The following is a 13,266-nucleotide window of genomic DNA, read 5'->3' on the forward strand; positions in this document are numbered from 1 at the left end:
TAAACTTTTAAAAAAAGTTAGTTATCACAGTATTTTACAAACCATATGGATCATTTCACCCATCACCAGAATGGAATCATAGAAAATTAGGGTTGGAAGGGACCTCAGAAGGTCATCTAGTCTAACCCCCTGCTCAAAGCAGGAACATCCCCAAACAGATCATCCCAGCCAAGGGTCTGTCTAGCTGGGTCTTGAAAACCTCCAAGCATGGAGATTCAACTGCCTCTCTGTCCCAGTGCTTTACTACCGTCCTAGTGAGAAAATTCTTCCTAATATCCAACCTAAACTTCCCTTGCTGCAATTTGAGACCATTGCTTCTTGTTCTGTCATCTGCCACCAGAGAACAGTTTAGCTCCATCTTCTTTGGAACCACCCTGCAGGTAGTGAAGGCTGCTATTAAAATCCCTTCTCAGTCTTCTGTTCTCTAGACTAAATATGCCCGATCCCCTCAGCCTCTCCTCATATGTCACGTGCCCCAGCCCCTGAACCATTTTCGCTGCCCTCCGCTGGACTCTCTCTGGTTTTCCCACATCCTTTCTGTAGGGTGGAGCCCAAAACTGAACACAGTACTCCAGATCTGTCTACACCAGTGCTGAATAGAGGGGAATAATCACTTCCCCTAGCCTGCTGGCAACACTCTTACCAATGCAGCCCAGTATGCCATTAGCCTTTTTGGCAACAAGGGTACACTTGGCTCCTATTCAGCTTACTGTCCACTGTAACCCCCAGGTCCTTTTCTGCAGAGCTGCTGCCCAGCCAGTCAGCCTTCAGCCTGTACTGGTGCATGGGATTCTTCCGTCCTAAGTGCAGGACTTTGTACTTGTTGAACCTCATGAGATTCCTTTTGGTCCAATCCTCCAATTTGTTTAGGTCTCTCTGAATCCTAGCCCTACCCTCAAGCGTATCTACTAGTCCCCCAACTTGGCATCATCTGCAAACTTGCTGGGGGTACACTGTATGCCATCTTCCAGGTCACTGATGAAAATATTGTACAAAACCAGACCCTGGACTGACCTCTGGGGCACTCCACTTGATACTGGCTTCCAACTAGACATCAAGCCATTGATTACTACCCTATGAGCCTGATGTTCCAGCCAGTTTTCTACCTACCTCACAGTCCGTTCATCGAGCCTGTGCTTCCTTAGCTTGCCTGCAAGAATGCTGTGGGAGACCATAGCAAAAGCCTTGCTAAAAATCAACACAGACAAGGTTCTCTGGGTAAATCTGATATTTTTCATAAGACCAACTAAAATAGTTGGCAACATTCTACTTCACAAGCTTTTGGGTACACACTATCACATCCACTGGTTTCCCTGCATCCACAGAGCCAGTCTTCTCATTATAGAAGGCAATAAGGTTGGTCAGGTAGGACAATTTTGGTGCTGATCACGCTGATTGTTCCTAATCACCTACTCCTCCAACTCTTTAAAAATGGATTCCATGAAGATCTGCTCCATGATTTTTCCAGGGACTGAGGTGAGGTCGACTGGTCTGTAATCCCTTGGATCCTCCTTTTTTCCTTTCTTAAATATGGGCATTATGTTTGCCCTTTTTCAGTTATCTGGGACCTCTCCCGATAGTCCTAAGTTTTCAAAGATGATGGCCAGTGTCTCTGCAATCACATCAACCAACTTGCTCAGCACCTTTGGGTGTATCCCATTTAGCCCCATGGCACTGTACATGTCCAATTTTTTGAAATAGTTCCTAACCTGTTCTTTCATCACTGTTGGTTGGCTCACTACCTCCTCCCCAAACTGTGCTGCCAGGTGCAGTAGTTTGGGAGCTGATCTTGCGTGTGAAGTCTGATGTTACAAAGACATTGCGTACTTCAGCCTCTTTTGCATCCTCTGTCACTAGGTTGCCTTCCCCATTCAGTAAGGGACCCACACTTCCCCCAATTTTCATCTTGTTACTCACATACTTGTAGAAACCCTTCAACCCTGAACTGTACATCTTGAGAAGTAATGTTTAGAAAGGACAGCCAAACAACTACTTTTATTAATGCACTAACATACACATTTCTACTCCAGCAAGAAGTAGCAGCTGATCTGCGACAATTGTTTAATAAGTAAATTTGCTGAATAGCACTTATGAGCTCGGCCCCTGTTCACACTAAAACAGACAGTTATTCAGCAGTGACTCAGAAGGAAGATGGTCAACTACTGAATCATTAACAGCACTTTTTGCAGCAGCTGGAGTTCTTTTTTTTTTTAAAATCTAGACAAGTACTGTACTGAACACACCCAATGTTCCTTAGCTTTGGAATTTCATTGGAGCACATTCCAAAGTGACATGGTTGCAGGTTTAAGAAGAATCAGTTCCCACCCAAAATAATTTTTTTTTAAGTAGTGTCTCTAATAACAACTTCCCAACTTTTCAGTTTTGCCCTCCAACAAGCATTTTTTTTGGAGAAAACATTGATAGTGTACCACTGTTTTGCGAGTCTGCTGCTCTCTGGTTGCTTTCACCTGCTCCCATACTCTCTTCAGTTTCAGTTCCAGGATCTGTACCATCAGCACCCTAAAAATACATGCATGTATACTGGTGATTCTCTGCAAAAGCACCCAATATAACATGAAAAAAACATCACCTTAAGATAGATCAAATCTGGGAGCTTAATACAGTAAATCACTACAAAGAAAATCTGTATAAATATACATAACTACATTATGTTTTGAAAGCCAACATATATATCAAAATTACTTTTGCCCAGTAAACTAATAAAATGCCACTTCTTGCATAAAATACTCAAGTGTCGCACGAGCTGTTTGGCTAATCTCAAAGATCAACCACCACAATAGTAGTATCTATTGTCTTCTGTACTTCATATTTTACCTAACCCTCTCAACATGCTGAAATGACCAAATGAATCTGTCTGTAAAGTGTTCCTCTACCCTGCCTTCTGCCTGACTTTCAGACTAACATAGCTGCTTTCTGCACAATTAAAACTGTATTTCACTCATGTGAAAAGTCACAATGAGACTATCAGAATAGTCTAGATCAACTTAAAGTCTTCTCTTTTGAATACTGTATGAACAAGGTAACATATCAGTTACCTTCAAGAGATTTCATAGATGTATATAAAACTGCTACTTTTACCTCAGCCTCATCAGCTTCATATCCATCATTACCATCAGCACTGCCTGTTCCTTCATTACTATCGTCACCTTCATCTCCCATGCCTGGGTCTTCATCGTCATCTTCATCATCCTCTTCTTCATCCTCATAATCCTATGAGAGCAGGAAAAAAAAACAGATTTAAGGAAGCCCCAAAAGGACTGGCAAATCATTTCACAAAGCAGCAAGAAGATGTATTTGATTACACATACAATGCCATTAAAGCAGCCATGTTAAGTGCCTAGCATAAGTAAGCTCAGCTCCTGACTGGGAATTCAGAGTAGAATGGTAATATAAATTAGTTTTATATCAACAGAAGCAAAATTCAAGGAATTTAATGCCATTATAATATATTGAGTGCTATTTTTTTTTTTGAGAGCCCAAATAAATACCAAGTACTTTATATCCAAAATAATTTATATTTATATATTTTCATTTACAAAAAATGCTTTGTTCAATTTTAAAATTGTTTTGCAATGAATTTTTAGCACTATTCAAGAAAAATCTTTAAAAAAAAATGTATCTGTAGAAAAAGATGCAGAATCTTAATTAAAAGAAGTTGCGTGTTTACATTTTCATGCATCATTGTGAAAGTTCACATTTACAATTCTGGTCAAACAAATTAAAAGATGCACAGAATTATTAAAGATGCACTTACTCTTCTGTTTATTATGTAACAAATTTGGATAATGTGGTTTTTAGGGACGTATTTCATTTCCCATTGGTAACCAGAACAAGCTGTTTGCCAAAAGGTATTTAAAGCTGCAAATTAAGTAACTGTACGTTACACATACTTCTTGCTCGCCTTCATTTTCTTCATCATCATCCTCTTCATCATCACTGTCAATCACTATGACGTCATCTCGCTTGGACTGACATTCTTGGGATGACGAGGTATTCTGCTGATCTGGTTGAAGAGGTCCAATATCTATTGGGATAGACTGAGAAGTTTCTTCACTATCTTCCATGGGAGTGTATTCCCCCTGTGTCACCCCCTTAAAAAAAATTAAAAGTTTAAAGTAAACAAGTGATATCTTATATACATACTTCCAAAAAGATTTATCAGCGGAGCACTTAAATCAAACTGAAATCCCATTCAACTGTAAAGTTTGACCTGAGTACTCTTAAAAGCAGCAATGCTACTATTTCAGGTCCTGAAGCTACGTTAGAGGCCCACCTTTTGTTATATAGTTGTTTTTTTGGAATCTGTCTCTGAGACTCATCTGAAGTGGTTGCCACATCTTATTTTTGCTAACTAATAAGCAGTTTGGGATGATTAGGTCAATGGTGCTCAATGTTTTGGCTCCATAGGACAGATGAATGGCACAAGGCCATTTTGTGGGCCAGTCTTTGCCCCATGTGCCAGGACTGGGGCCCTGTGCTAACCCACTGCCCAATCCCATGTGCCAGGACCAGGGCCCTTTGCTTCCTTAAGCACCTAATCTAGCATGCAGGACCATGCATACAGGACCTAACATGCATGCTGGAAGACACAGTGTTGGGGACTACATCTGGGTCACAGGCTGGAGTTGAGCACCCTTGATCTAAGTGACTGTGATACCCGAGCAAGGATCACATATCCAGAGGAATGCAGCAAGAAGGGATGGCTATATTTAGGGAGGAAAGCAGAGTAGATTTGCATCTTATAGATTTAGCTAAATCAAAGCTGCATACTATAAATTTTCATAAATAAAATTTGATGAAGTAAGCCCATGGCTTAAGAAAGCTTAAGTTATGCATCTATGCTTTGTTTAATTCATAAAGATCTAAATCTTTAGGTCTAAAATCAAGCAGAAATCTATCCTGCTTGACTTCAGACTAACATAGCCAACTGCCTTCCCCAAACACAGAGAGATCATTTGTATTTCCTGATCCCATCTTCTTGACACACACAGTTAGAAGAAGATTCTGCCAAATCAGTTACCAGTCTGGGTAAATCGGCCTGTCAACATTGCAAAAAAAGAATAGCAAGACAACTGAAACAGAAGCAAACTCTACTGCTACCACAGGAAAAACATTAGTTTCTGCTGTTAAGTTCTGGAAGTTTTAATATACTTGGAGCGTGGACACAAATTACACTGGAAGTTGACAATCTTACTAACCTGGTACAGGCTAACCTAAAAGTCAGAAGTGTGACAAGGACCTTTGACAAAAATTTCTTCTGTAAGACTCACCAACTCTGGATTACTTCTCTGTTGCTACTCCAGACAGACAAGACCTCTTTAGGGCCATCAGTTAATAGCCAGTTACAAAAAAAATGATCAAAACAGTTTGCTGTGGTTCTTATTTAGCATTGCAAGAACTGCATTAAAAGAATTTAAGAATGTAAAGAATTTAAACTGAATCTGTTAAATCTTGATAAAGATATTGGTTTTCAGATACAATAGCACATTTATTTTTTTGTTCAAATTCAGAATCTACATTCTTCAGCACCCAGGCCCATTTAAGTGTAAGAGCTAGATGCAGCTATTTTCTAAACAGCAAGTCATTCAATGTCTTTGTGTCTGACTGATCAGCAATGAAAATAACTGGACACTAGTAATTACACTGAGTTCTCTGTAAAAGTCTATTTAAGAAAGTCTGGAAACACTGGTGGAAGAAAAGATACCTCAGGAAGATCTACACTAAAGATGAAATGTGTAAAGTTATAAAGAAAAAGAACAGGAAAAAGACCCATGGCCTCCACTGGTCAGAGAAAAACTGAATCCAAGGCAAGTATAAGATAGAAAGTTGACAGGCGCAGACATAAGGTAAGATTTTCTTGAGCAGTGAGACAGGAGAACGGACAAGTTCCTTCTATTTTTTTGTAACCCAATGCAGCTTCCTTCCTGGTTGAAACTTGATCAAATACTTATATAAGAAGTTTCTACAACAAGGTACAGTATAAAATGAAAAAAGTGGTGTTTCAAAGAACAAACAACGAACTTTGCAACCCCAGATGTGGCTTAGATAATGACTCAACTACCCTTATTTTTCAAATCTCTCCGTATGTGAAATGCAGCTAATGGCATTGACATAACTCAGAAGACAGGAGAACAGCACATTGAAAATGTAACAAACAAATATAGATTACAAAATATTACTTTGTGTATTACTTGGTATGTGAAAACTGCAGTAAGTAGTAAAATAAATTAAAATTGCAATAAAAATTTAAATATACAGGGCTCGAGTAGAAGTTCTAACCCTACAATTGCTTTAGGCTATATAAGCGGATTTCCTCTAAAATTGCCTTAATTACATTTGTGATTTCACAAAGATAACACCACCATCAAATACTTTTGTTTTGTTAAACAATAACTAAAACTGATATACTGTGCTGAGGTTAGCACTGTATCAAATCCCAGTTGTAGGGAAGGGCTGTTTGTGCTGCAATTAAAATTAAGATTTATAGTTTGCTTACTTCTCCAATGGAATCTTGGGAATCTTGGTTATATGTTTGAGTTTCTACCTCACCATCAGTGCTCTCCTCTGCTGTCACTTCCTCCTGAAAGATCACACAAATTTTCATATTCAGATATGCAACAGAGAAGATTGAGAAGTTTGATCTTTTTGACTCCTTTTATTTAAAAAAAATAAAGAAATCAGCGGTGTCATAAAAGTTCTCCTCAACTTGAAAGCCCTCCCATATTCACTTTCCCTCTCTTCTTCAATTACTAACTTATTTACCCTTCTCTGAATTCACTGCATTTACCCCTCACACCTGTTGCTTCAGAGTTGGAGAATTTATCTTGGTCTCTTGTAATCTGATTTCCACCATGTCCTCTCTACTGAAACAGCTTTCTTCGGAAGCTTTTGCAAAGACCTCTTTGGAGGTCTCTAAACACCTTCACAGCAAATTCTAAGGGCACCTAATTCCATCTCTTGTCTAGCAGATGACTGACAGTCAGTCTTCTAACACAACAACCAATTTTATTTTTGACTTGTGTCCTTGTAATGCCTTTTTTTTTTTTTTTTTTTTTTTTTTTTTTTTTTTTTTTTTTTTGAGTCTCTACCACTTTTCATGGGCTGCCTGCAAAGCCCCATCTTTAGAAACTTCAGAATTTCAAGTACACCAATGGCTTTAATTATCACTACTATCCCACTTTTACATATATATCTATCTTGAGACTCGGATTCCACATCTTTACTTCTCTGACATCTTCTAATACTTAACTTTACCCTGCCATGTATGTAGCCCAAATATTGTAGCATGAAGGACTTTAAAAGTGAAAATGGATCATGCATAAATAGCAAAGTTTGGACTTTTTTCTTCCCACTGTCCAAATTGAGAGAAAAATGTAAAATTAGATCAACATAAATAATTCAGTGTTTTTGTAGCATTGGAATGATGCTGAAGCTGTGATGGTCTAGGAACTTTGCAAAACCAAGGATTTTTGTGGATGACATTCTTTTATTGGACCAACTGCATGGTTGGGGAAAAAGGTGGTCCAATAAAAATATCACCCATAAAAATCCTTGCCTTTCACATAAATAATTCAAGTAATTTGAAAACTTCCATTTTAACTCTATTCTTAACATTCTATAGTTTATTACAAGGGATCTGGGTTTTCTGTTTGCAATTCTTTTTAAAGTGGCAGACTTAACTTTTAATCCTAACTTTTTCTTTATATCTGAACATCCAAACCAGAGCCACTTATTGTTGCATCCTTCCTCTGAAATTCAACTTTTAACCTTTTCCCTATCTAACCAGGAGTCAGTGTTAACATCTGGCCTATGAAGCTGGAGGGCTTTGCTTGTGTCCAACCACTGCTACTTCTCCCCTACCCAGGCTGTGTGCAGGCTCAGCTTCCAGCCAGTGGGGGAAAAGCTCCAGGGCTAGAGAGCTGCAAACTGCACCCATAATGCCTCTGTTTCTCTGTTCCTCCCCTCTCCCCTACCACATCCCAGCTGCAGTGTGGGCACAGCTGAAATCTGCTCACCCCTGGGGCAGCTCCCCATGGGTTAGAAGCTGTGTTTGCAATGCAGGCAGGGGTGAGGGGAGCATGGAGAAGTGGCAGTGGCACAGGCACAGCTGGAAGCTGCATTGCTCTGAAACAACTTCTCTGCCTATGCCTGCAACAGACTGGAGACGGGTTGTTCAGGCCTTCTTAAAAAAGTTGCAGACCACTGGTCTACACTAAAACTGTTATTCAAAACCTCATGTTGCTTTGCCTACTAAAATCTCTGCCTTCCTGACACACTCTCAATGCTCAAACCTATTAGAGGTACTGCAAAACTCAGACTCAATTTCAAACCCTTGATTTATTTTAAAAACAACAACTAAACAACTACGGGACCTGAACCTGTTCAGCCTCCACAAGAGAAGGCTGAGGGGGGATCTTGTGGCCTGTTACAAACTGGTCAGGGGGGATCAGAAGGCATTGGGGGAGTCACTGTTCCCCCGAGCACAGCCAGGAGTGACCAGGAACAATGGTCACAAGCTAGCAGAGGGTAGGTTTAGGTTAGACATCAGAAGGTGCTATTTCACGGTCAGGGTGGCTAGGTTCTGGAACCAACTTCCAAGGGAGGTGGTGCAGCTCCTACCCTGGGGGTTTTTAAGAAGGGGTGAGATGAACACCTTGCTGGGGTCGTTTAACCCCAGTACTCTTTCCTGCCATGGCAGGGGGTCGGACTAGATGATCTGCTCAGGTCCCTTCCGACCCTAGAAACTATGAAACTATAAATACTACGCTTTTTGCTTTATTTGAAAGCAAAATAAATACACATCATTTACAACTATGATCTTCCTAAAAGAGTCTATTGCCAGAACCAGAATTTTTAAAACTTTTGCAAACAAAACTATTTCTCAGTTTCTTGGTCCAAAGAATCTTGAAACTTAAGAACCTGGACAGTAAATTACAGCAAAAGCTTTGTTATCAGGCACCCATAGGGAACGGGGGGTGCCGGATAACCAAGTATGCTGGTTACCTGAGAGGCCTGAACAGGTGTCTGTGCCTGTTCAGGATGCTGCCCCTCCCGCCGCATCTGGTGCACCACCACCTGTCCCGCCATGTCAGTGTGCCGGGGAACAGGGAGGGAGGCCCTGGGCACACTGGGGAAAGGCTGCTTTGTCCCAGGGCGTGAGGGCTCGGCAAAACTGGAAGTGCCACAGTGGGCACTTCCTGTTTTGTTTTTACCACATTGATTGGCATGTCAGTTAGTAGAGCATGCCGGTTTGTAAGGTGCCAGATAACGCAGCTTTTACTGTATTGATAATATTTTCCATTCTTACATACCTCAGGTTCCACTCTCTGTATACCCCTCAGTTTCTTTGGAAGAGGAACATCCACCGTCTCTTCTGAAATTTGTTCAGAGTTTTCTACTGTGCTGTCCTCTTCTTCCTCTCGTGGACGCTTGGGTAATGAAGAACTTGGAGTAGCTGAAACTTGAAAGAACCCTTTATTGTTACTTTCAAAAGTGCTATGCTACACAAAAGTACTCAGAGAACTGGAAGACAATCAAATGGTGCAAGACCTCTCTTGAACACTATTTCTCACCCTAAACTCAATCATAGCAATTAGGATTGGACTGGAATAGTGAGATTTTCTTCTGGGTTTGAGCACAGCAGAGCCTTTTCAGCTTCATCTCTACCTTCAGGGACTTGGCTCCCATTTGCAGTTTTGCAGAACCCAAAATCTAAGAGTAGGGTACAATTAAGATAATTGATTTGCCTGAGTTTTCAGCTGTTTTTCCAATCAACAGCTTGACTGCCCACAGCTGAATGGGTAACAAAGGCAATTAAAAATACCCCATAATTTTAAAGGGGGTACATATTTCCCATGTAAACAGCTCTTTCAGCAACAGGTACTCCGTATAGCAGTAAAACATTGTTTGTTTTTTTTAAATTCTATTTAGATTTAGACTGGTGTGGAATGAGTAGAGATACAATGCCAGGTTTTGTTCAGTTGTTTTAGTTTGCTCTTCTATACTATACTAGAGGCTTGTAGAATTTAGTCAACAATGTATAGAGAACTCTACATCTTTATAACCAAACCAGTAAAGAATAGAGGGGGACAGAAAGGGTAATCATACAAATTTTGAAACAAGTAAATTTAAACTAAAACACGAGCCTACATGGGCATGTTAGTGTTTACCTGTGTTTTCATCTACTGACTTCAAATTTAAAAGGGCAGCACTTTTGTAGTGGTGATAAAATGGGGCCAAAAACCTTAAACGAAGATCTGAAGAGGCTCAATACCTCAATGCCTTTTACTAGAAAATGAAACTAACCTGTACCGAACACTGCTGTAGAAGTGGAGGGCCTTTCCATCTGTGAGCTCTGTACAACTTCTACAATGGTGGGGGATGGTTCTTGATTGGCTGGCTCAATCTGAGGATGACTCTGCTGAGTCGGCTGCACAAAAGCTGTAGCTTGAGTCTGTTGCTGTACAGTTAAGATGGGTTGGGAGAGAGATGTCTGGACGTTAGGACTAGTAGAACGTACAGACCCACTAGTACTTCCAAAGACTGGAACATGTTCCACAGGTCCTTCTGACTGCATAGCTGAAAGGCAAGTATTAGCACACTTAATTACCCTGATATTATTAGATATTCTCTTCACTTTAGAAAGCAGTGGGTAATCAGATTTAAAATTTCCTCTTATAAAGTCAGTCTATTTCTACTTTGGCTGGTATCTGTTTTCTACAGGAATAAATGAGAAAATGTTTTTAAAAAAAAAATGAAGACTGCTCAAACAAGCGTTGGAGGAAAATCAAGATCATGGGATACCCAAAATGATATCTAACTCCAAAATTAACCAGATTCCAAGATAAATGTATCCTTTTAAAGGGTAACAAAGATGGTTGCATTACATTCGGAAAACTCACCTTCTTGGGTTTCCACCTGTGTTGTAGGCATAACCGTAGCTGTTGGAGTAGTAGTTGGATTAGTTACAGTAGCAGGAGTAACCATTGGACGAATACTAGCTCGTGGAGTAGACTTATTCCCAGGTATTGCAGCAGCAGTTACTTTACTTGGAGTTGACACAACAGGAGTTGGCTTAATGTTTGCTGTTGGAGGATCTGAAGTGCTAGCACTGGAAACAAGACACTGATTTTATTTATGCAAACACCAGTGAGATCCGATTTCAAAGACTGAATTTGATATACTTGTAAAAAATATCAAATGTGGATATTAGTGTTTTAAAATGTTTAAAATAAGCCATGGCACAGTCAAGTTACCTCTATAATTCTGTTCAGCGAGCATTCTTACGCATCATGGCTAGTTGAAATGGGTTCTGCAGACTGAATTAGGCCCTCAGTGACACCTCTTCATAACCTCATCAACTAGATCAGCTTACAAAGGTGTTATTTAATTTAAAATTTGTGAATATTCTATTGACATTTCGAAGAAGCATCATTAACTGTGCGGCATTCAGCTAACATGCTCAAACAGGGAGATCTTTTACATAGGGGCTGGAATGATTTTTAGTCATACCTCAAGGTTAGAGGCCTTACTTTAAAGGGAGATCAACTCAAAAAAGATATTAAAAAGGTGACGAAAAAAACAAAAAAACAAACTATTCTCCATTTTTCAGCATGTTTACTTCTTTCATTTGACATCACTTTATCTTCTGTTATTTTCCATTTATTCATTCAAGTTCCCTTTCAGAACAGTTTGCTTTTACTTAGCAACAAGAAATAAAAAATAGGTCAGAAATACCTTGAAGCCCTACACTGTGGAACACTTTAGAGGCTGGTTAAGTGTCCCAAACTGCTTTTAATTCTTTAGAAGAGGCTAATTCTAGTTCTCTGTATGGCTTTAAGGTTAAATATTACATTTTAGCAGTAAATTATTTAACTGATTAAAATTTGCTTCAGAAGCAGTGCATATGTCAGCATTAGCATTAAGGTGCCTTAAACCAGTTGGTAACTTCCTAGAGCTGTTGAACAAAATTCTATCAAAAGGTCTTTTTCATTTCTGGAGTTCACAACTAAAAAGGATAGACATGGCAACTGGACAAAAAACCCCTGCAACTCACATTCCTCTTTCACCTGAAGCTGGTGTAGATTTGAGTGTGATCTGCCGCTGCTGTTCTGAAACCTATCAAAAAAAGAAACATTCCTTTGAGTTGCATGTTGTTTTCTCAAAGTATAAGCTAAGAGGCTTTCTAAAACAATTTAAAAATTGCAATTCTCTGAAGGACCACTTCAGCAAGCAATTCTCCCAAACCTTCAATTCCTCCACATGCAGACTTTCCAGAATACCAAGCTTTATGCTTGCTCCTAAGCATTGTGAGCAATTTGAAAGCCCAAAATGATATATATTAATTCTGTCCTACTGGAAGAAAGAATATACTTCAGCAGGACCAAACTCTCAAGTGCCACATTCGACACATTTTCTGCAGACAGGAACATAAGAGAAGCAATGTGTGAAAAACTCTTGCAATAAATCCTAGTCAGGAAGCTTGAATCCCATTGGAACTCATTTTCTAAATTAATTTCTAAATGCTTTGAAAAGCTATTTTCCTCCTTTCCGTGACTTTTTGGTATTGGGGTGGTGAGTGTAATGTATGTACACTATACATAACATAGCTAACAAAAGCTTCACATATCTTGTACCTTATTAGTGGACTCTGGTGGTTCATCTCTCTGTTCATGGTGTCTCTCTTGTTGCTCTCTTAGCTCTCTCTCCAGCCGACATATACGACCTTCATACTGTGATTTGAGAGCACTCATCCGAACCTCCAATTCAGTCTTCTGCTCTTCTAATGCAACGTTCTTTTGTTTCCACTCATCATTTTCTTTTGTTAGCTGTTCTTTTGTACCTAATTGAGCAATAAGGAACTTAACATCTTCATAGTAAAATAGCTTACACTTTTTTGTGCAATTAAGGACCATTTGCTTTAAATGTAATACTCTGAAGAGTTCTAAATCTATTAACACATTTTAAAAGAGAAAATTAATTATTTGTGGTATCTTATAATGATATATTTTAAAATACAGTAAGAATTAAAGGATTGGATATTTTAACAAGAAGCAGATACTAGCACTGGTCATTCCTACTCCAAGCTGTTCGAGAAAATTATTCTGGCACGCATCCAGGAGGGGCCAGCAGGGAACGGCATGCTCAGGGGCAACCAGCATGGGTTCATCAGCGGCAGGTCCTGTCAGACCAACCTGGTGGCCTTTTACGACCAGGTCACTAAATCATTGGATGCAGGGGTGGCAG

General features: G+C 39.6%; 1 protein-coding gene across 3 annotated transcripts in view; it reads right to left on the reverse strand.

Annotated features, from left to right (window-relative positions):
* TPR (translocated promoter region, nuclear basket protein) overlaps positions 1–13,266 on the reverse strand; it is a 68,388-nt gene that overhangs the window by 7,786 nt on the left and 47,336 nt on the right. For 2 of the 3 annotated variants that reach the window (XM_019501724.1, XM_019501725.1), the window contains exons 34-42: positions 12,657–12,862; positions 12,077–12,138; positions 10,923–11,131; positions 10,327–10,599; positions 9,333–9,481; positions 6,518–6,601; positions 3,912–4,112; positions 3,100–3,231; positions 2,430–2,520 (exon numbers count right to left, since the gene is read on the reverse strand). In XM_019501724.1, the coding sequence (XP_019357269.1) occupies positions 2,430–2,520; positions 3,100–3,231; positions 3,912–4,112; positions 6,518–6,601; positions 9,333–9,481; positions 10,327–10,599; positions 10,923–11,131; positions 12,077–12,138; positions 12,657–12,862 (1,407 nt within the window). The remainder of the gene's footprint in view (positions 1–2,429; positions 2,521–3,099; positions 3,232–3,911; positions 4,113–6,517; positions 6,602–9,332; positions 9,482–10,326; positions 10,600–10,922; positions 11,132–12,076; positions 12,139–12,656; positions 12,863–13,266) is intronic. The other variant, XM_019501726.1, reaches the window with a different exon arrangement.

The sequence above is a fragment of the Gavialis gangeticus genome, unplaced genomic scaffold, assembly GCF_001723915.1.
Source record: "Gavialis gangeticus isolate Ggan-Ray unplaced genomic scaffold, GavGan_comp1, whole genome shotgun sequence".
In the NCBI taxonomy this organism is placed as follows: Eukaryota; Metazoa; Chordata; order Crocodylia; family Gavialidae; genus Gavialis; species Gavialis gangeticus.